General features: G+C 38.0%; 1 protein-coding gene across 1 annotated transcript; it reads right to left on the bottom strand.

Moving 5' to 3' along the window:
* Positions 1 to 234: 234 nt before the first annotated feature.
* Positions 235 to 17,057, bottom strand: LOC141600030 (tetraspanin-3-like). Its single transcript, XM_074420188.1, has 2 exons — positions 16,268 to 17,057; positions 235 to 862 (listed from the first exon to the last, which is right to left on the bottom strand). Exons 1-2 carry the CDS (start codon positions 16,778 to 16,780, stop codon positions 518 to 520), a joined length of 858 nt encoding a protein of 285 aa, XP_074276289.1. The 5' UTR covers positions 16,781 to 17,057; the 3' UTR covers positions 235 to 517.
* Between the last annotated feature and the right edge of the window lie 6,819 nt (positions 17,058 to 23,876).

Below are 23,876 nucleotides of genomic sequence, written 5' to 3'. Positions count from 1 at the left end.
ATACTTGCAAGTTGCCATTCGTTATGTCACAATGGGGATGGTAGCTTTGTTGTTGGGGGTAGTAGTTTGGTTGAGGAATAATTTAAGCTTCACTTTCTCTGGGTGCAAATTTGGATACTTCAACTCTACTATCGAAAATTTCTGGAAAAAAAGGCTACTATCTTGAGCAAAATTCCTTAGGAATCTCATCGGGCATTCGGGCTATGCTAATTGATTTAGAAGAGATGCAAAATCTTTATATGGCAAACATCACCATCCATCTTACGATAAAATCAAATAATTCACCGAAAGGTCCATATACTTTAATTACACATCTTTATTGAAAAGGTTAACATATTACCTAAGATTTCTCCTACAAAATAACTAAACCCATCCAATCCAAAATCTGAACATAAGGAAGACATAGGCACAAAAGACAATCGCAGAGCCACATAAGACGTTCATGTAATTAACATTTCGCCACAATCTTAAACCAAGGCTGTATACCTTTATTCGCAAAACCATCAGTGTAATGCCGTCAGAAATGCAAGGCGCTAGGGTGTGCCTTGGTCATCCTCGTTTCACCATACGACTCATCATTGTCCATTCTCTTGTTGTTCCTAAGAGCTGCATAAGCAACAACATAGAAGATGACAAGAAGGATAAGCACGACAATGTTGATGATCGAAACCTTCCTCCAACTATGCTTAAGGCTCGCAAGCACACCAGCCCTGCAGGAATTACAAAGGTAGCACACGATTCTTTGGTCATTGCTCCATTGTGAACAGTCCGGGTTTGCTCCTACTAGCCCCCCACCTGGTCCCCAAACTGTTTCATTCACATACATGTAGCCACAATCTGTTGGTGGCTTGCAACATCCAGACTGAAATGGGCATGAAAAACACAAGTTAATACAACAACATATAATCAGCCATCTTTTTTCGTTCCGTCTTAACTACATTCTTATATTTTATATTTAATCAAGTTTTTGTGCGTCAAAAGACAGATTTCTTATCTAAAGAAGATACCAAATTATTAGTAAGTATCTTGCTCTTATGGAAACAGTATAACTAATTGATACACACTATCAATTACAATCAATCACAAAATTTACTAATACAAATATATAAACAATTGGTCTCCCTTGTGACGGGTTATTATTTGTGGCGGATATTTTGTGAGATAAAATGGTAACAAAATGGGTTAGTGGAGAAAGGGGACCACATGAATAGTGTTGCAGAGAGAGAAAAAATGGGTACTTTGTGAGGTAAAATGGTATCCGTCACTCAAGAGTGACGGATATGTGCCGTCACAAACAAGAATTTGTGATATATAAATTGCTCTTCTGAATATACTTGCTTTCATAAATCTATCCGATACCATACAAATGGTAACGTGCTAAAAAATGGGGTTTTTAAGAAAAGAGGGTAAAAGAAGGGCTAAATAGGGAAGAAAATACGTGGGGTATGTAATTGTGGGTTTAATTGTGAGTTGGTAGGTGAGGTATGTAGTGACATTTTATGTAAATATTAAATGGGTATAAGGATAATTTGGTAATGTTGTGGGCCAAATAAGGTAAGTGTTACCATTAGTGTGATACGACCGTAAATATTACCATTAGTCTGATACCAAGGGAGTATTCTAGTTTTCTGTAGAATAAAGAAAGAATCAGAGCATCTTAAAGTCAAACCGGGAGGTGAAACAAAGAGTACTAAAGCAGTACAAGACAGAATATGAACACAGCCATGTCAACAAGATTCCATTATACAAATTGCTCCGCTCAATATATGAGCTTTCTCAACTCTATCCAACAAATGAGATGTATATTCCCACATCCCACTTTAACAAGTCATCAACGAATAAACAACTAAGAGATGTATATTCCCACATCCCACTTTAACAAGTCATCAACGAATAAACAACTAAGCAAAGATATCCATCTTAAAGATTAAAACAGGTTAATAGCTCCTCGCTTTGATAGATAAGGATAAACATTGTACTAGTTTCTGGACATTTTACTTTTTTTTTTCCTTTATCTATCTTATTTTATGTTTAAGACATATATACCCGTCTTGGCACAAAAAACTCTACTTTTAGTTTCGCAAAAGTGGTAATTAAGCCCCTTAATTCTATTCAATTATGAAATTAGGCCCCATAAGTTTTAGTTGGAGCAATCAAGCCCCTTAGGTTTCACCAAAAGTGAAATTGAACCCCATTTTTATAATTTTCACAAGAATTTTAATTAAAAACATTTTATATTAGTATTAAACAATTTATTATATAATTAAAAATTACTAATTGCAACTTTACGAATTTCTACATAATTTATTAATCGTTGAAGAGCACTTTTACATACATATTTAGTAGATTGTTTATAATTTATATAATATTCATACATATATAATAAAATGTCTATATACTATAAAATTCAAAATAAAACAATTCTCAATATTTAATATAAGTAAAAAAGTTCTAAAATTATAAAAGAAATATTTTATACTCCCTCCAATCCCCTATTTTCTTCCCATTGTGTTTGAGGTGGAGAATTAAGAAAACCAACAAAATTACCTAACTACCCCCATATAACCCCACCCCAAACCTGAATAACCATCAACCCGCCGGCGTCCCATTCCCAACTAGAACTGTATGCGCTAGCACCCGCAGAACTAAGCCCCAAACCACCATCAACCCGCCGGCATGAGGCAAAGCTCCGGCGCCGACGAATCGAACGAAACTAAAATCAGATCTATAGTATATGGAATTAACAAATGCGAGAACAAAAAACGCAGCATTGTGAATGATTATTTGGCGCCGACGAATCGAATTTGGGGAAAAACTTAAGAGCATTAATTGGGAGTACTATTTTAGCTCGCGAAATTATGGAACCCAGTTCCCTTTCTTGCTTTTTTTAGAAATTTTTGCGTCTTTGTTATTTTTATTGGGATCGGGGACGGAATTTCAGAGAGATTTCAGTACTTTCTTGTGCCCATGATATAGTGAGAGATGAAGGTGATGAAGGATGAGGGTGTTGGGTTGAAGGATATTGAAATGAAATGGTGGAGGGTAGCAGGGAAACGAAAGAGAGGGGATGGGGGTATACATGTCCATTTAGAAATAATTTATGTCCAAATAAGGAAATAGGGAAGAAAACCTGAATAACCGAATAAGGAAATAGGGAAGAAAATGGCGAATTGGAGGGAATATTTGATAAATTGTATCAAAAGTGATTTTAATATAAGAATTTGGTGAAAATTATAAAAATGGGGTTGAATGTCACTTTTGGTGAAACTTAAGGGGCTTGATTGCTCCAAATAAAACTTATGGGCCTAATTTCACAATTGAACAAAGTTAAGGGGCCTAATTACCACTTTCGCGAGTTTAGTTTTACTACAACTATTTTAGAAGTCTTATTGTATTGTGACATAAAGAGTAGGGAGAATTATAGAGAAAAAAGGTAGATAGAAAATAAGGAAAACAAAATCATATTCTTATTCAATTATGAGGGGTATATACATACGCATACAATCGACAAAGTTTCCATAAGATAATACTATATTCTATAATCCTATAAGATACGGACATCCATACAATAATAATAATATTTCATACAATCTCCCTTGGATGTGTATTACTCCTCCGTCCCTGATATGTTTACACTTGCTTTACTTCCCCCTCACAAAATAAACAAGTGTAAACATATCACTGGGACAGAGGGAGTACTAAAAAACATGTTCGTTAAAAATCTTACTAGAAAAACCTATGGTAAAAAAAACACTAGAAAAGAAAAAAGTACAACAATCTTTAAACGCATAACAAACTTTCTCGTTAAAACCTTTCAATGCGAAAAGAGCACATGGCTCGTTAAAAATCTTACTCTCAAAACACCTTATTACATTTTTAAATAGATACACCATATGGTGTAATGAGCTTCTTGATAACAGATTGTAGGTTTAAATACAATTTCTATTTTCAATAATAATAACAATAACAATCAATATATACATATATATATTTAAAAGAGGAACTTTTAAAGCGATTTCATTGGTTCAAGTTTTGTGAATAATTTAAATTATAAAATATTAAAATTACGTAAATATATTAGTACTAATTAGTCGTCTCCTAATAGAATCCTACTAAAGCTAAAACTAACGTAACTAATACACACTAATATATACTCCCTCCGACCCAGACCAAAGGTAACAGTTACCTAAAATGGACGAACCATACCAAAGGTAACATACTATAAATGGTATATTTTTGGACAATATAATCCTTATACTCTCCTCATATTTACACAAATGTCATCATGTGGCCCACCCACTAACTCCTTATTTAACTCACCTAAACCCATTTAATAATACCCACTACCCATGTGGCCCACTCACCAATCTTTCCATCTTTGCCCCTCCTTTTTACCTCTTTTCTTAAATAACCCATTTTTCACCATGTTACCTTTCGTCTGGATCGGAGGGAGTAGACAATAGCAAATTAGCAATAATATTTTTTTGGTTAAAATAAATAGCAATAATATTATGTGCCCCCTTTTTTTTGTTATGCATATTAGCAATTAGCAATTAGCAATCAATGTATATATATAAAAGAGGCTTTTTTCAGGTATTCTGAGAGAGTCCAACTTTTTAAAACTACCAAATACAAAATAAATATCCAAAAAAAAAACTACAAATCTACTTAAACCTCACGTTTTTACAACTTTTTAAATTTACCAAATACATACTTTATCCCCAATAATAAAAAAATCAGTATGATTAAAACATAATCAAAAGATACATATATTTACAAAGTCCTATTCCTATTCCTATACAACTATAAAAAGACCTGACCTATTTCGCTTCAATCTGCTTGGAGTTTTCCAACGCAAGTCAAAAACTAAATATGAAATCTTATCACATAACTATCTTTTCTAATCTTGAGAGATTAGATAGATTTCACGTAGAGAATATATAAAGAACTTGATGTCAACCGTAAACTTGTGAAAAACTATTCTGAAACCTCATTAAACAACATGGCACCATGGTATGTTCCTTACATCCGAAAAAACAATATGAGGACATTAAGCGCATGAAGAGGAGATTGTTTGCTAGAGCTTACCGTTGAAGCCTGGCGATATACATACTACTTGAGATAGACAAGATTCTAATGAGATACGGGAAGAGACTATTAGAGATAAATGGTATTCCCCAGCCAGTGGAGACCAATGTGCACGACATGAATAACAAGACTATAACCATATGTGTTTTTCGTTTATGCCAATGGAGGAACAGGCATGACATTCTTATACGGGACTATCTTAGCAAGCTCCAGGCAGAAGAAAAAATCGTACTAATATAACTTCGTCAAGTGAAATAGCTAACTTGGACAAATATTATACCAGTTTGACAGCACTTCACATATTAACAATTACAGATGTCGCGACATTATTACTACCAGGAGGGAGGTGGGATGTTATAAGCAAAGGCGGAGGGGAAAGAGGATAAAGAAACGTGGATAACACTTGATATTAAACAAATAGCCGATGAAATATACCCGAATTTCATAAACGAATTTCATAAACGAAAGTCAGGATGATAACTATTTGCGGGAGAATGAAGGCAATACTCACCCCTTTGAACGAAACTGCAGACATCGTCAATGACTACATGACCAATCTAATACCCGGAGAATATAACATACTCCGTATATAAAAGTTGCGATGAAGTGATGAAGTATGTGCAGCTCTCATAGACAGTGATGATCCGTTCTTGGGTAATATAGTATACAAAGAGGTTTTCTAGAATTTGCGGGTTATGGTTAATGCGTAGATTAATCGTTGTATTCTCTAGCAATATATTTATTGCTCATTAATTCAATTTTCCGATTGATATTTGAAGTTCACCCAAACACAGTAGACATACAAAATGAAAAGGATAGAAAAGCGGGATGAACCTAATTAAGACGATGACCATATAATCCAACTCAAACAAGGGCAAAATAGTTGAAACCGAGATCTTATGATACTATTATATCCCAAATTTATAATGATCTTAATTCGGTAACTACTCAACGGAAACATGAACTTATACACATGCATGTCAATTAAAGCTCATGATTATGTTACCTTAAGATGTTGGTCGTAGATTGCTGGTCCATGAGCGCGATTTTATGCGGTCAATAATGATCGTATCTTCAACAATATACTTCAAAGCTATCTTGATCGGGTTTTTTATTTTCATTTCTACTCTTATGCTTAATTCTTCTGTTGTTATTATCCTTTGTTTTTAATTTTCAATTGAAGTTTGCACTTTAAGCGTTCAATTGTGCGGGATTTACGAGACTTATTTTTTACACAATTAACAAAAGGTGTTTCTGTGAATAACTAAAATCCACAAATTTCTAACTTCTCACATTAAGATTATATGTAAATTATTGATATCCTACGGTTTTGTGTTTGCTTGGGAATATGACTTCTCACACTAACGAAAATAAACTTAAGATTAGAGTTGAAATCATGATAAAAATGCCGCATGGAAGTATTTCACACTAAAAAGTATTGTATTTGAGATAACTCTCAACCATACACTACTACAGATACAGGCTATAACAACGGTTAAAAACCGTTGTTATATAAAAAAGTGGACGTTGTTAAAGCGTCCGTTGTAAAAGGTTTTAAAAATGGTTGGTTTTCTTAAGGAACCCGTTGTTAAAACTATTAACAACGGTTTTAAGTATCAAAACCCGTTGTGGAAAATATGACTCAATTTTGGGGGGAAAGTTATAACAACGGGTTGTAATATACAAAACCGTTGTTATAACTAAAGACAACGGGTTTTTTATAAATAACCGTTGTTGTTTATTCTTAAAAAAAATAAAAAATTAAATATTACTAGATGCATGCATAATTACGGCCCGTTATAATTCCAATGCATGCATTATTACTGTCATCCCTGTGCATATGAACGGACAATATGGAATGAGAAGGGTTAGTAATAAGATTTGAAGCAGCAGAGAGAGATATGATGATGATTATGACACAACTTCCTAACATATATATTAATTAAAAAAACAACTCAAACCACACATTGCTTAGTATAAATACATGCATTATCTCAACTAACATTCCATTATCTCACTATACATCTCCAAACCCTAACTGCTAAAACAAACTCCAAATAAATTAACCCTACTTAATCTTTCAAAACAAACTCCAAACTCCAACAAAATGAATGATATCATCCTTAAGACTCTTACTATGATCGAGAACAACAGTTCCATCCGTCGGTTGCTCCACATTGAGGAAAGTTTCAGGAGCTACCTTGCGGATGCTCGATCCATACTGAAGGACGCCAAAGAAGATGGCTTGACAGAGCAAGCGGCGATTGCGGCTATATATGACGATATAGCAATCTGCCGAACTAACCTCCAAATAGCCAAGGAGGAGAGGACGGATATCATAGAGGAGAATAAGACCCTCTATGAAAATATAAGAATTGCATTTTTATTAATGTAATTTATTTTTTTAATTTATGTATTTATTATATATATATATATTAATTATGTTTATCATGCATTCCTCTCTATCATCTTGCTTCTTCTTTGTTTTAGTTTATTTAATTTGTTTTACTAGCTAATTAAGCGAATAATACTTAAAGAAATAACATAATGGTCGATAAAAACTAACACATACACATGCAAATGAAATAATTAGAAAAAGAAAATAATGACGATGAAAGACGATGAAACCAACAGTGACGGCGAGAGTGACGGCGAGATTTACCTGATAATTAGACGATGAAATCAACAGTGACGGCGAGAAGATAAAGCGACGATGAGAAAGAGAGAAAGAGACGATGAGAAAGAGAGAAAGAGACGATGAGAAAGTGTGTGTTTTGTGTTTGTGTTTGTCTGCTGTGTTTGTGTTTGTGTTTGTGTATTAAGGTTTGTGTTTTGTGGCTGTAGCAGACTTGTGTTTGTGTGGTTTATAGTATGGAAGGTATTGACAACGGTTATTAAACAACAACCGTTGTCAAATAAGTTTTAACAACGGTTGTAAAACAACACCGTTGTCAAATAAGTTTTAACAACGGTTGTAAAACAACAACCGTTGTCAAATAAGTTTTAACAACAGGTTTCAAAAGTAACCGTTGTGATTACTTTTCACTAACTTTGCGTCAATTTTGCGCCAAATTATTAACAACGGTTGTGCATGTGTTACCCGTTGTTAAAACTTATAACAACGGTTTTGTTAACCATACCCGTTGTAATTCATTTTAGTAAAATTCGCGCCATACATTCTACAACGTCTATTGTGATTTTCGTGAATAATCGTTGTTAAAGGGGCATTGTAGTTGCCTGAATTTGTAGTAGTGATAATACGGACTACATGCTTAATTTCACCAAATATTACTTATCAATAGGTAAGGCATAATGACCATAATATCTAATGGTAATAGGACTCTTTAGATTAAGTTCTACTATATTTTATAGAATTTGATTCTTAATCTCTTTTACCGGTCTTGATATTTTATTCTCATTAATTTTTATCTATTATTCCATATATGTTTTAAAATTAAGTTCGCTCGAAAAAAATGTTCCTTTGTCTCCTAAATAAATCAAACTGTAAATTGGTTTTGGAATGAACTTTTTTTTTTTTTTTTTTTTTTGCTTTAGAAGCGGCTTTCTCTCTTCCTTGTGGATATGACTCCAACCACGCGTGAATTAACATGGTATCATATCTATAAAACTATATTAAAAGGGTAACCTTAAAAGGCCACGTAGACAAAGCCACATAGGCGAAGAAAAGCCACGCGTGCATTACGAATGCCACATCTATAAATCTATATAATCTATACTATATAGTTAAAAGGCAACTTAATACATTTAATTTTTTGCCATGTACGATTATCATAAATAAATTTTATTAATTTATATTGTTAATATTAAGGCTACTTTAATAAATTTATTAAAATTCATTATAAGGTTTAGTAATATTTGTTTTGTGTGGAAACCATAAGATCATGACTTAAATTATAAAAATAAATTAAGAATTTAGTCTCATCATTTAAATCATTCAATTTGTTCATCTAACTCCAACCATAAATATAGTAGCTAAAATGTCTTATATAGTAAATAAAAAATCTAATAATTTGGATTATAAAGCTACTAATATCTACAAATTTATAAATATAATTAAAAGGAAAACCAAAATATCTATCATCATCAATATGTCATATTTTAACTATATAGTTAAAAGGCAACTTAATGTAATACTCCGTATTTATGAGTCTCTGGGTACTCTATCGAGTAGGCCTTACTCTGTCGAGTAAGGGTGAGTTGCGTTTTAAAATAGTTTCTGACCTGTTGGGTACTCGATCGAGTAACTGGGATACTCGATCGAGTAAGGGGCACTCGATCGAGTACCTTAGCTACTCGATCGAGTAGCCGCTTCTGGGGAGTTATTTCTCGGGTTTTGTTAATTATGCGATTAAGGTATATAATCTTTTCCGTCATTGTTCTAAACACTTTTCAAAACCTAAATTACTGTCAAGAGAGAAAGCAAAGTACGTTCTTCACTTTAATCGCATTGTTACCAAATCCCGGAGTTTGGAAGGTCGGTTTTCATCGTTCGTTATACCGTTGAGATCCTTGCGTCGAGGATAAGACCTATGTACCGTTTTTATGGTATTTCCTTTAAGTTGTTTAAACCCTAATATGGGGATTTGGGGGTTTTGTGTAGATTGTGATTTGGTAGTGTTTATGTGTTTGTATGATAGGAGGAGGTTTTGTAGAAGAGGTTTTTTGATACAGCTGTTGAGACCGTCTGATAGTTGTGCTTTCCAGGTAAGATTTCCTACTTAGTATTAGTCCCATAATGTGATGTTGATGTGTTGTGGTTGATTGAATAATAGAGTAATTGTATTGTGACGGTTTGTTGATTGTGATTGTTTGTCTCTGGTTCTCGAGGCGTGTCCTCGGCTGAGTGGGGTCACTTGCGGGAGTGGCTTCACGCCCTAGTTTCGCCCTTCGTGGAACCCGCCACGGAAGGGGATGTGCACATTAATGGACAGGGTTATCGCTCATTATGAGGAGCGGGGATTTGGTGGGTACGGCCGGTCCCCCACGCGGGTCGGTCCAGTGAACAATCGGTGATTGAGATTGAAGGGACTGATGTGATTGTGTGTGTGACGGTGTGAGATATCTGTTTATCGTATTGTTGATATATATATATATATATATATATATATATATTGTGTGATTAGTACTGACCCCGTGTTGTTGTTTGTAAAACATGCGGTGATCCATTCGGGGATGGTGAGCAGTAATTGAGCAGGTTTGAGTTGAGTCACATGGGATTGCTGGGATGTGCCACTGTCAGATGATAGAAGTCTTCCGCTGTAGCTTAGTCGTTTAATAAACTTCACATTTAGTTGATTAGACAGTTGGTTTGAGAACTTGTACCCGTATTTTGGGATTTGGCTTGATTTGTACTTTTCACTAAAGTTATACTATTAAATGTTGTTTCGTTATTGTCTTATGATTATCATGTCTCGGGTAACCGAGATGGTAGTATCCTTATACCTGAGTGGTCCTGGTAAGGCACTTGGAGTATGGGGGTGTTACAAATGGTATCAGAGAGACGATCCTGAAACCTGTAACCAATGAATCTAATGAATATAAGGAGTCAATTAAAATGAACCCGGGGTAAAGGTTGTAGGAGCTAATGCAAAGGCTTGGGAGACGTCCTGAAGTCGCGAACTTGCCCTACAATTTTGAACCGGTGACATGGGGGTGTATGTCGAGGTCGTATGCGTTGTTTGTCAGCTTGTGTGTGGATGTGATGAAGTATGTGTAATTGTTGGATGTTGGGAGTAGAAAGTTGAGAATGTGAAAGAAAGATTGATGAGATATATAGAACTGTTGTTGGAATGAGTAGCATGCTGCATGTTTATTATGTGGCGTTTAATAACATGATAGAGTTATTTCGTTGATTATATGAAAAGTTGTGTAACATTATATGCTTAGTTATGATATAATGTTGGGATTTATAAAGTTGTTTATAACGTTGGAATATGATATAACATGCGGGTAGTGTTTTTGAGTTAGCATGACTCGATCGAGTGGGACTGACTTGATCGGGTGGGTATTTGACGAATTTGAATCTAGAATCGTGTTTTTGGGCACTCGATCGAGTAGGGGGTCACTCGATCGAGTAGCCGGACTACTCGGTCGAGTATGTTAGAGGTCAGAAGGTCTGTTTTGGGTCTGGAGTCGGGGCACTCAATCGAGTATGATGGGCACTCGATCGAGTAGCCTGCTACTCGATCGAGTAGGTTAGGGAACTCGATCGAGTATGTCCTGGGCAGTTTGCTTTCGTGTTTTGAGGTCTTGGTACGTATGTTTATATCCACCCCTTTTCTGATATAGTTTCAAGATGCCGCCCAAGAAGAATGCTTTGTATGCGAGAGCTGAGCTTATGAACATAGATGATATCGTTAAGATGTTGGAGCATCGTGGATGCTCTTACGAGGCTTTAAAGACTGTAGGAAAGGATAAGGATAAGGATAAGGAGAAGGAGGTTGATCACTCTAAAATCAGCCTCTATATAGCGAGGTTTAACCCGAAAGAGTACAAGGGGGTTGGGGAGCCTAACCTTCTTGATAACTGGCATAGAAAGATGGAGAACATCCTAGATTTGGTTCACTGTCCTGATGAGATGAGAGTAGAACAAGTTGCGTTCTACCTGAGGGAGGCAGCTGGCAAGTGGTAGGATACGGTGAAGGTGAGTGCTAAGGAGTTGTATGCGAACCAAGGTTTACCCGCTTGTTCCGGTTTGAATTCTGCCCCTGAACTTCCGTTGTTGCTTTGACTTAGCTATTAGCTTACGTATTAATTAACTATTACTCGTATTATCACCTAATAATCTGTTCGTTAATTTATTTTCCCTTTCTTTTCTAAAACCATCCGTTTTAAGTGTATTTTCGACGTAGACCCGTTGTAATTATTGCAATTTTCAATTATTGTATTTATTTCTTTATCATATTGTTTGTATGCTCTCACATGCAATCAACCTAAATTTCTACCTCGACATTAATGCATGTTAAATTACGTGTCTACCGACTTAGTTAATTCTCACATGTTAGGATTAATTTATTGGATGTTGCATTGCATGCAAATAATCGACAACATATCGAGTATGAATAACTTCCCTAATCATTAGTAGAGGCCGCTATCGAGGCGGGCGGGATTAGATGTTCGATCAAAAGAACTTCTTAATACGTACCCTCACCCCTTACTCCAGATCTCTGTGAACATTCTCGTGTTCATTGGCATCCACGAGAGTCATTCTAGACATAGAATGCTAAGGGTAATGAGTTCTTGGTGTTCATGTCACTACTTTGTGTCTTGACATGGCATGAGGTATTCGAACGGTTTCCAATTTTCCACAATAAATTGGTGGCGACTCCACAAATGCGAAGCTTGCTCGTTTTCCCTAGCGAACCCCGTGGGCCCGCGTCCACAATGTGTTAAAAAAAGTCTAACGCAATTATATTTTATAAAAAATATATTTTAAATGGTAAATATAGGTAGCCCGGGTGAGGCCGGGCAGCAAACCTAGTTAAATGTAAACTACAGGTACAAATAATAATTATTATAAGTAAATAAAATATTTTGTTCAAATTTTTTTGTAGTACATTTAACTAACTCAGCAAATACATTACATTGAATATAAACTAAAAGTATATATTTAATAGTTATTATAGATAATTATTATTTTATTTCAGGTTTTACACATACATATAACAAAAGATCTACAAATTTAACAAAGAGATAGATGTGTCATAATGGTAATAGCAAGTGGGTCATAATGGTAATAACAAGTGGATGTGCATTAAGAGGTCACGGGTTCAAGACTTTTCAACAACATTTTTGAGTTTTGACCTGATGATTTAATTACAGTAACTTAACAAGTTAACCACACATCTAAAATTACTAACCTTAACCCTAGTTTGTCACGTGTCGCGATGTCATTGGTTGTGTATGAGTTTTTCATACACCTCGTGTATGTGTAGCCTTTTTGTTAAAGGAGTGGACTAAATTTTGTGTTTCACCTAAATATCTCCTCTTGGTCAACAAAGCGTCTTGCTTAGCCCGTCACAAGTTTAAGACCTCTCACAAAAAGGAGAAGGGACAAGGTGGGACACCTCTCATGTGCTTCCCACTCACCTGTTAATGGGTATTTTGTGAGAGAAAACGGTATCCGTCACAAGCTTGTGACGGATATCGCCCGTCTTCAATGAGATTTTGTGTTTGGTCAATTATTAATTAGTGATGGTGGCCACACCTCATCCCATGTGACTTATTTTCCCCTGCTTTTGCAACCTACCGACGATACTCATCTACCTAATTCTTTCGTTATCAACGCAACAAACCAACTAAAATTCTTACTCATACGGTTATTTTTATGGTTGGGAAAATCATAAATGACTTATCTTTATTTTCTTATGTAGATTTTATTTGACCTGTTATAAGCTTGTGACGGATATCGGCTATCACAAATGAGAATTTGTGTTTCATTATATTCTTATCAACTGTCTCGACTCCGGTTATAAACATGATCGCAATGTGACCGTTGAAAATAAATTTTATAAAGTTTGCATCAAGTATCCAATATCTAGCCATTAAGATTAAAATATAAATACAAGTTAGAAATATAAATATTTGAATGACAATGGTTTTTTTATCCCCTATCCACTTTTATTAAAAACCTTTCTAAAACAGCAAAAGCACATCTAGTGATCTAATAGTTGTACTCGTCGTTTCTACAAATACTACCTCAGTCTGCCGCTGTCTTATTTTATTTTGAGGTGTCTTAGTTAATTATTGTTTTTTCTATTATAAGAATGAACTTGATGAATAATTTGATCATTAACACTCAATTTGATCACTTGTCGTTTAGAAATTAACCCCCTTTTCTTTTCTTGATTTTTATGTCTAAATTAAAGGATAATAATTGACCGGAAGAGGGAGTAATAATTTGTATTAGCAATTATCATTGATATTGACTTTAATCATCCAAATTGACCTCATTAACAAATAGAAGAGCGGTAAGTTGAGAAGATAAACACAAGGAAACGCCACGTGAAGATTAAGTCATGTACAAGCGACAAGCCAAATAAACAAACAAGAAGCACCACCAAATAAGAAACAAACACACCTCTAAATACCAGGGGCGGACCGAGGATTTTTGTTTAAGGGGCACAAAATTATTTTTTAATAAGAAACAAACACACCTCTTAATACCAGGGGCGGACCAAGAATTTTTGTTTAAGGGGCACAAAATTATTTTTTAACAAATTGTCTTCCATTTTATTTCGTATAAGGCACTTTTTAAAGGTCTTGGATTTGAATCAAAAAGCTTCATATAGCAAAACGCTTGTTGGGGGAGTCGAACTCTGGACGCGCACTTTTTAAAGGTCTTGGATTTGAATCAAAAAGCTTCATATAGCAAAACGCTTGTTGGGGGAGTCGAACTCTGGACGCCCAGCTATAGATTCAAATTTTCTACCAACGGTACTACAATAATTGCCTGTCTATATTCTGCACATATAAATATGTATTCTTGAACTTTTATGGTGGGCACTTACCCGCCCGTGTCCCGCTAGATCCGCCCCTGCTTAATACTCCATCACTGAATTGAAGGCACTTGCTAATTCAATCACTCTTATACTTGACATTCCAAGGTGATATAAATTATCATTATTATCATCTCATTTACATAATCATTATTTAAGGCAGATACTATAAATTGTTATTTCAATTATTTTGGGTCAATTCGAGAAGAGTCGGGTTTGGGCCCCAATAAAGGAGGTTAATAAATTAATTTAATATATTAAAATTCAACAACTACAACACCATGATTGGAGGCATAATTAGTCTTTCTCAGTATTAAAAGAGCTCAAATATCATTTGACATGGATATATATGACCAATCTTTTACTTTTCTCAATCTATTCTGGTTTGCTTTTGTGTTATTCATTGCACATGAGTATATTTGACTCGTCTTATGTTTTAGACAGATGTACCCGTTTTAAATGAAAATTTGCGTTGGTGAACATTACTCCAATGAAATAATAAGGCAAAGCATATGGGTAAAAAGTACTCCCTCCTATTCAGCCTATAGTTCATTTTTCTCTAATATATATACTTTTTCCTCTAGTATATATGAGGAATATTATAATGAAAGTGAAACATTAGGCTGAATAGGAGGGAGTACATAAATTAGAGTTGCAAGTAATGAAAAAAAGGTATTAGCTTACTTAAATAATAAAGATTGACATGTTAAGCAAATTAAAGCATGTAGTAATAAATAGGCTAAATCATCAATTACTCCCTTTTATAGTACACTTTTTCAAAATTACTCCCTTTTATAAAAAAATTTAAAAATTACACCCAAAAAATTGCTGAAATTTTTAAATTGCTCCCAAATCCCTATTTTTGTACATTTAGGACGAAAATGCCCTTGATTCGCAAAATTGGGTCATTTTGTTTGCTTCATATCTGGAGTTTTACATAGACAAAAATTACGTTCTTTATACGGATAGAATCTTGAAGAAGTCTACTTTCCAATGGCGTTGGAATCAATAAGTTTTACCGTGTGAATTTTGCCCAACAAGCCTTCAAAGACGATACGATTTTAAGACCGAAATTCCCTGTTTTTCCGTTAGTGTCGATATTGAGGAGCCATTTCCATGGTGTTATTTTGATTTAATGTAAACGCCCTTTCACATGGTTGTAGCCCTTTGAGTCTAGTTTCCGAATTGGTAAGGTAGACTTCTGGGTGATTTGTAGTTTGTCGGGAATCGCAATTCTCGTGGAAAGACGCAAATCTGTCTTAAAATCGTATCAGTCTTTGAAGGCTTGTTGGGCAAAATTCACACGGTAAAACTTATTGATTCCAACGCCATTGGAAAGTAGACTTCTTCAAGATTCTATCCGTATAAAGAACGTAATTTTTGTCTATGTAAAACTCCAGATATGAAGCAAACAAAATGACCCAATTCTGCGAATCAAGGGCATTTTCGTCCTAAATGTACAAAAATAGGGATTTGGGAGCAATTTAAAAATTTCAGCAATTTTTTGGGTGTAATTTTTAAAAATTTTTATAAAAGGGAGTAATTTTAAAAAAATGTACTATAAAATGGAGTAATTGATGATTTAGCCTAATAAATACTTGAGATGAAACAATTAATGAATGAATGAATGAAATAAAGGTAAAATGAATGAGAAAAGTGACCTGAATAGGGGAGAGCTTGCGGTTGTAAAACATATCAGAAGTCTCAGGAACACCATTAACATATCTACCCATGTTATTACAAACCTTAGAATCCCTAATACAAGTAGCAATCTTAACCCAATAACTATTATCAGCAACCTTTTTCTCAAGCCAACCAGAATAATCCTCCAAGTAGTATTCCAAGTAAGCCCGATTTAATACGGGTCGACCCGATCCTTTATCAGTGACAGCGAAGGCGAAGATGACAAACCCAATCAAAGCAGCTATGACAAAGAACATGACCCACAAGTACAAGTACATAAGGAAAGTGTTACGGTAACATGAACCTGCAAAGCCAGCTAATGAAACAACCATTAATGAAGCTCCGATTATGATTAGTGGCCATTGAAGGAATCTCATACAATCTGTTGAGTTAGCTTGGGTACTTAGCCATATTCCTCCTCCTAATATTGGGATTGCTAGTAGGAATGTTAGGAAGTTTACTACTCCTATTAAGTGATTACTTGCTCTCATCTTCTTATCTGATCTTTAGGTATTAGCTAGCTAGCTGTAAGATTTAATACAAAAAGTGAACACAAGAAGTATATATGGGGGATGTGGTAAATGAAGAGATATTAATGTGGGATTGAGATGCAATGTTTGCGGATTGATTTGGAATGAAATGAATATTAAAATGTAGATGGGGTCTTATTAAGACTGGACGGTGATGGGTGATGACTCTGATGAGTGAGACATGAGGGAAATTGGCATTGTTACCAATATTACAATTTACAAGTTACAAGTAGTCTAGACTCTTCAACTCTTGCCGACCAAGTCTCTTTTAGGGTGTGTTTGGATTGAGGGGTTTGGAGGGAAAAGAAAAGTAGGGATAGTAAGGGATTTAAAATTCCTTCTTTGGATAGCAAATAAGGGTAGAGAGAAATGGAGGGGGGATTTGGAGGGATCCATTTTCTCTCTTCCAAGACAAATCAAAATCTCTCTACAATAGACAAAATTTGAAAGAAAATTGTATCCAAACACTCACATCTTATTTGCCCCCCCTTCTCTTACCTCCCTTTCTCTTCCCTCTTACCCCTCCCCTCCCTTTCCCTCCACTTTTGCTATCTAAACACACCCTTAGAGTATTCTTGTAATTCATGCAGTATTTTATACTCTCTGTCCCGGTCCCGGTCATTTGTTGTCCTTTTCCATTTTACAGTGTCTCAGTCATTTGTTGTCTTTTCTATTTTATACTCTCTGTCCCGGTCCCGGTCATTTGTTGTCCTTTACCATTTTACAAATGTCTCGCCTATTTTGTCCTTTTTTTGTGACAAATGGGCGCCACACTGGGGCGCTTGGGACGAAGGGGGCTCGAAAACAAGCGTTTGCATTTTGTAGAAGGAGTCGCCACCAATTTTTATGGGAAATTGGAACTTCGAGACCTCGTGTCATGTCAAGACACAAAGTAGTGACATGAACACTAAGCAATCGTTACCCTTAGCATTCTATGTCTAGAATGACTCTCGTGGATGCCAATGAACACGGTGCTCACGAGATCCGGGAGTAAGGGGTGAGGGTACGTATTAGGAAGCTCTTTTGATCGAACACCTAATTCCGCCCGCCTCGATAGCGGCCTCTACTAATGATTAGGGAGTTTATTCGTACTTGATATATCGTCGGCTATATGCATGCAATGCAACATCCATTAGATTAATCCTAGCATGTGAAGATTTAATACTAAGTCGGTTGACATGTAATTTAGCATACAATTGATGTCGAAGTCGGGATTTAATATTGATTTACATGTGAGAACATACAAACAACACAAGGATGAAAATTACAATAATGAAAACTACAATAATTACATTGGAATAGGTGATTTATATCGGAAATACCGCTAAAACGGATAATTTGAGAAAAAGGAATAAAAGAATAAAAGAAATAAATTAATAAATTAACAAACATGAATTAGTGATATTACGGATATTAATGGATTAATTACGTAAACTAATTAAACTAGGTCAAGGCGAAAAAGGAGTTCGTGGACGAGAATTCACCCTGAACAAAGCGCAAGCGACTACGCCCTTTGGAAGAGGCGCGGCGATTGCCGCGTCTGTTCCAAGGGTGAGTTCTCGGGCCGTGGTTTTAATCGCAAATCGTTAATGTTAATTGTTAAATTTAAGGATCGATTAGATTATAGACTCGGATGAAAGTGATTTAACAGATTATTTACATATGATTGAGGTCATAAAAGCAATAAAACATGAATGAGACTAAAACAAGACGGATTAATTATGTGAAGGGACGATGTTAATGAACGATTAATTAGTGACATCGGTGAATGAAACTAAACATGACGAAATATCAATGAATATGGATGCAAATATATCAACGACGAATCTCAGAAACTCAATATGAACAAATTGAATCTCTAAAACCCAGATTTGAATATTAATGACGAAAACCCGTAAATATTGATTATCTAAGATTTAAGTCGGAACAATGATGAATTAAACATGTTAATGATGAATGAACAATTATATACATGTGAATTGATATGTTATTATGATGAACGAATTAATGAACAAAAGGAAACAAATAAAACAAACACAAACACGAATTACGAGAGGATTTGAGGAAGAAGAAAAGAAGCAGAATCGCGGCCCTCACGAAGAGGCGCGGCAGTGTTGCGCGCTCCTTCAAGAGGCGCAGCGATTCTTGTCGCGTCTTTTCTCGACGTCCTGTCTCATCGGAAATTCGCAAAAAGGTTTTAAAGACGGTTTTAGAAATCGGTTTTAATGGTGTTTCCGATACAAGTCTTACAATCGTTATGCAATAATTAAAATACAATAAATAAAAGGAGAGATTACACCCTCGGACTTACATGTCGACTTTAACGAGATGAACTAAGAAGATCGATTAGTGAATGCTCGACGCGAATGCAAGGAAAGAGTGCCCTCGTAAGAGGAAAACGATTAAGCAAATTGATTAATTAAGTTGATTATGTGTAGTGGTCAAATTGGTCGGTCATGCAACGGAGAGGTCGGTACCGGAAGGATCCGAGCTTACGTGGTCGAATGTTCAAGCACGTAGGCGCCAATTAGTAAGAACAAAGTCTAGAATGCAAAGGGAGAAGAGAAGGGCGGACACTCGCGTGAGAAATATGAGGAACGAAAGCTCCTATTTATACTAATCACGTGAAGGTTTAGGGTTTCTGAGACTCTTTGGAAGTGAATCTCGGAAAGATATAAAAAAGATACGTAAATCATGCAAAGAAGGACTGGGAAGAGGCGCAGCAGCTCATCGCGTCTCTTGGAAGAGGCGCAAAGACTGGCTGTGCGTTTCCCCGGAGGTTTCCTCCTGTTTAAGAAAGATTTCCGTGTTTAAATTATGGTAGGACGGATTTAATTCGATTATCTTTTGAATATTACGGGATATTGTTTGCCAAAAGATAAAATTTGAGAAATATGGAATAGAAATATCCTAAACATTCCGAACATTCTCGACTCGGGATTTAACAAATATCGAAAAATGGAGACGGTTTTTGACCCGACTCAATGTACTCTAATTACCGCCAAAACGACCGTATCGGGACGTAGATGACAACTAAGAGGTTGACATTAATATTTGAGCAATCACTTGACGATAATCTTACGAACTGTCACAAATCGTTCCGCGAATCAAACATGCGGCCCAATCATCACCGGGTGGTTTGCGAGAGGTGCAGAAACGAGGTGTCTACAGAGCCCCCACTTTGACTGAGGCTTGGACAAGGCGAAAGTCAAAGTATAGCCATCAGTCAATCGAAGATTACAACCTGACGACTATGGCGACGCGAGGCGGCTCAAGGGGTCCGAGCCAAGGACTTGTCGTCGGGAACATTTTAGAGTCTGTCGACTTCCGGGGAGGGTCGTTTAAAGTCCATTAGACTACGTAAGGAGGCTCGCCAGCCATAAGAAGAGACCATACCTGAGACTTCTTCTCGAGATGCTTCCGGAGGTGCATAGGAGCTAAGGTTAAGCGTAGGAGCTAAGGTTAAGACCTAAAAGTTATATAAGATCGGTGTTAGGGTGTGGGACCCTAAAGGAAAGCATTGACGGGAAGGAGGCCAAATAATACGGTCAACTTAAAGGTTTGGGCATAGGAACTTCGGAGAACGACACTCTGTCGAACCCACGGGGAAACAAGAAATATTGAAAACAAAGCAGACTTCGGTAGAAACTGCTGGGGGAATCCGCTTGCGTCGGTCTCAAACGAACTCTGGCAAAACTTGGGGTTGAATCTGCTTGCGTCGGTCTCAAGCGAACTCTTGTTGGGGAGTATATTGACGACTAGGAACATCTTGATCGTCGTGGGAGAAGTCTTGAGTGAGCAGTCCTGCAAAATACTACTCGCACTTTGGGCAAAATAAATTGAGCAATACTGCAAAATACTGCTGCGCGGGATAAAATGAATTTGGACAATACTGCAAAATACTGTCGCGCTGGATAAAATGCGGACCGAAACGAAAGAAAATCGTCGAAACGGACCAATAGCGTTGAAGAAGAGGCGCACCAAAGATGGGCCCACAAATAACGAACTCATAACGAATTTTTGAAAATCCATATGGAGGGAAGCAAAGGAAGAGGCGCAAAGAAGAGTCGCGTCTCTTGGAAGAGGCGCAGCGCCGCCGCGTCTTTTCCCCAATTTGGCAATTCTGCGTAAAAACGCGAAATCAGAAGGGTTTTAATTCATTATTTCGAAACACAATTCACTTCATTCTCTCTCAAATCTTCACCAATTTCGTCGAGGTTGGATTCAAAAGCTTGCTTAAAATATGACTAATCGAGGTATGTGTTTTAATCTTGCATTAATCATTCGTATTTGTCGAATTTCGAGCCGCAAGAACTAGGGTTTTCGACCCATTTGATCGAAAATTTGGGGCTTTTCCCCCAAATGGATTTGTCATGCCAAATTGATACTAGAAATGAGTAGTAGGCAATGTTAGGAACATAACCATGTATTTACTTCGAATTTTCATCAAGTTTTGAGCCCTTGAGTGAATTTTGAGACGGTTTTACAGCTAGATCGTAAATTGCTTCGAAAATGGCCTTAGGATTGCCCATTTGTGATGAAATTTGATATTTGGGACCCTTGGATGATGGGTAAACTTCCCGTCATTTCGGAAGTTTGGTTTGTGACAGCTTTTGCAGGACACCTTTTAGGGCATAATCGCCGTTATAGCGAAATGCTGCCGAATTTTCGACTCGAATTCGGAACCGGGCTTTGACTTGGACTTGACTTGACCCTATTTATCACATGAGTGATCGAGTTGGCGGGAATATGGCCAAGGATGGCCAGCAAGGATAGTTTCTAGGCCTTGAAGGCTCGAAATAACTACTTAACAAAGGCTTGTCATCACGTGATGCGGCCTGGATTTGCTTTAATGTTGCAGGTGACGATGCTTCCACTTCCGGGAGGACTCCCATGGAGGTAGACGCCAATGCGGTTGAGGAGGCTTTGGAGCAGGCTTTCACCGACGCGGTGATGGTCCGGCTGCAGACGAGGTTCCCGAGGAGGAGGTCACGATGAGGAAGAGATTCCGAGACGGGCCCACCTCGGACGAGGGGGTCGTCAGCTGAGAGGAGCTCCTGCGTGGGCTGAGACCTGGGAGAGTAGGCACCTTGTGTGGGCTGCAGAGGGTCACTTGTCCTACAGGACGGTGAAGAGCTTGGTAAATAAGAATTCCCTAACTCATTACCTATCCTTTTCCATTTTTGTTCAAATCTCTCTTTTTTTTTAAATTTATTCAAAACTAAAGATAGCTTTGTTTCAAATCACAATAGGAGGCCGGAACATCCTAGGTCGTTCTCGGGGTACACGACGGCGATGGAGCACTACGAGCGGTACACGGTTCGGCGGAGGAGAGGGCCATGATTGAGCGCGGAGCGTTCGGTCCTCTCGGTTCAGTCCGGAGGGATATCGTGAAGAGGAAGTTGCGGGCCAACCTTAGCCTGGTCCGTGCTTTCTTGGACCGATTTTGGGATACGACTTCCACGTTTCACCCCTTTTGGTGAGGTGGGAGTCACTGGAGGACTACGGCATGATTTCCGGTCCGCCGTGTGGGACCGAGGAGATGGTGTGGCCGGAGACCGGCATGAGGGCGGACTCGGCCGAGGCGAGGAGGTTGATCGGCCGGAACCCGTCGCCGAAGGTGTTGCGTGCGGGTTTGGTACCCACTACCTATGTTCGAGATTACTTTGCGGGGAAGACCCCGGCGTCGGTGGTGATCGATGGGAGGGAGACGGTTCCTCCTCCTTGCACACCGAGCGAGGGCTCGTTTGTGGCTCTCCGTGGTTCTTGTCTTCGATTTACCTCGAGACAAGGGTGAGAGGTCACGACGAAGCTTCTTCCCTTTCTTTCGACCCGAGCTCCCTAGGGCGTTGGGACCGGGTCATCACTTGGTTTTGCGGTCCTCATCCGCTTCATGAGGGCCATGGTTCGTCCGGAGTTGATGGAGAAGGGGACTTCTCCCGGCGCCGTCGTTCGGACACAGGCTATTGTTGGAGGTATGAACCTTTCTTTTAATAGCAATTTCTTTTATCAAAGATCGAAAGATCGTCATTGACTATTCTGTTTCATAGGCGTGGGTGTACTCCTACTTTCCGAGTCTCGCGCCCAAGAGGACGGAGCCGTTGGAGAGGGCCTATCCCGTGGTGAGGGATTGGGTCATGTGCGGACGAAGAGCAAGCGTTCTTCTCACAACGTCTACCGGGGACGTGAACGCCTTCAGACTAAGCGGCGTGAGTATCCCGTTTGTATTCACATTTTTGTCCTTTGCTTTAATTTGATCATAGGAATGACCTTTGCCTTCATACTCGTCGCAGCTGGGTGCCTGGACCTTGGGCGGAGTACGCCGGAGCGCCTCCTTTTGTTTCCGAGGTCCTTCGTCCTAGGAGTTCGAGTCATTTGTTGTTGTGGACGTCGATGGGTCCCGTATGGTATCCGGGCGAGCGGTTAGCTCGTCGGTGCTTTCGGGCGCGTTGACGGTTCCCGTTGATCCTCCTAGACGATGTTCGGGAGCCTTCCGAGGCGAGAGGGAGGCGGACTTGGCCGTGCGGTGGTGACGACCTTCTTCTCGCTCGGCGAGGACTACTCGCGTTCCTTTACGGGAGGTTGGCGTCGCCGCAGTAGTGGTGAGCATCCTTTATTTTCTTTGTTTGACTTCGAGAGTTACGACGAAAGATCGTCGATTAATGAGAGTCGCTTGTCTTTGCAGGAGGTTGAGGCGGCGGGCATCGAGCCCCCAGTGTACCCCGAGACCCTTGAGTACACTGACGCGACTGGGAGGACGACGATCTCCGAGTTGCGTGACTTTGACGTAGCCGTGACGGATCTTGGCCTAGATGACCGGCAGCATCTGATTCGGAGGGTGAGCCTCTAGCTTATCTATCTTTCGTGTAAGAACACATTTGTTCAATTTGCTGAGAATTTCTTTTGCAATGCAGGTCGCGCCATCTCGGTTCGTGGCACTATGGAGGGTGGCCAACCGGTTGCGAGCTACCGCCATCGAGGCACTCGTCGGTGGTCGAGGTCGCCAGGTATGAACCTCATTTGATCTTTTTGATTTTGATTTATTTTGATTTCCGTT

The sequence above is a fragment of the Silene latifolia genome, chromosome 9 (assembly GCF_048544455.1).
Source record: "Silene latifolia isolate original U9 population chromosome 9, ASM4854445v1, whole genome shotgun sequence".
NCBI classification, from domain to species: Eukaryota; Viridiplantae; Streptophyta; class Magnoliopsida; order Caryophyllales; family Caryophyllaceae; genus Silene; species Silene latifolia.
The sequence above is the reverse complement of the archived record's forward strand: the minus strand, read 5'-3'. Positions and strand labels throughout refer to the sequence as shown.

What these genes read in the sequence shown, in the direction of transcription:
- LOC141600030 (XM_074420188.1), bottom strand. Translation starts at nt 16,780, where the DNA reads ATGAGAGCAAGTAATCACTTAATAGGAGTAGTAAACTTCCTAACATTC. An exon ending in GCAAGCTCTCCCCTATTCAG is followed by an intron (nt 863 to 16,267) that starts GTCACTTTTCTC and finishes TGCCCATTTCAG; the next exon opens with TCTGGATGTTGCAAGCCACC.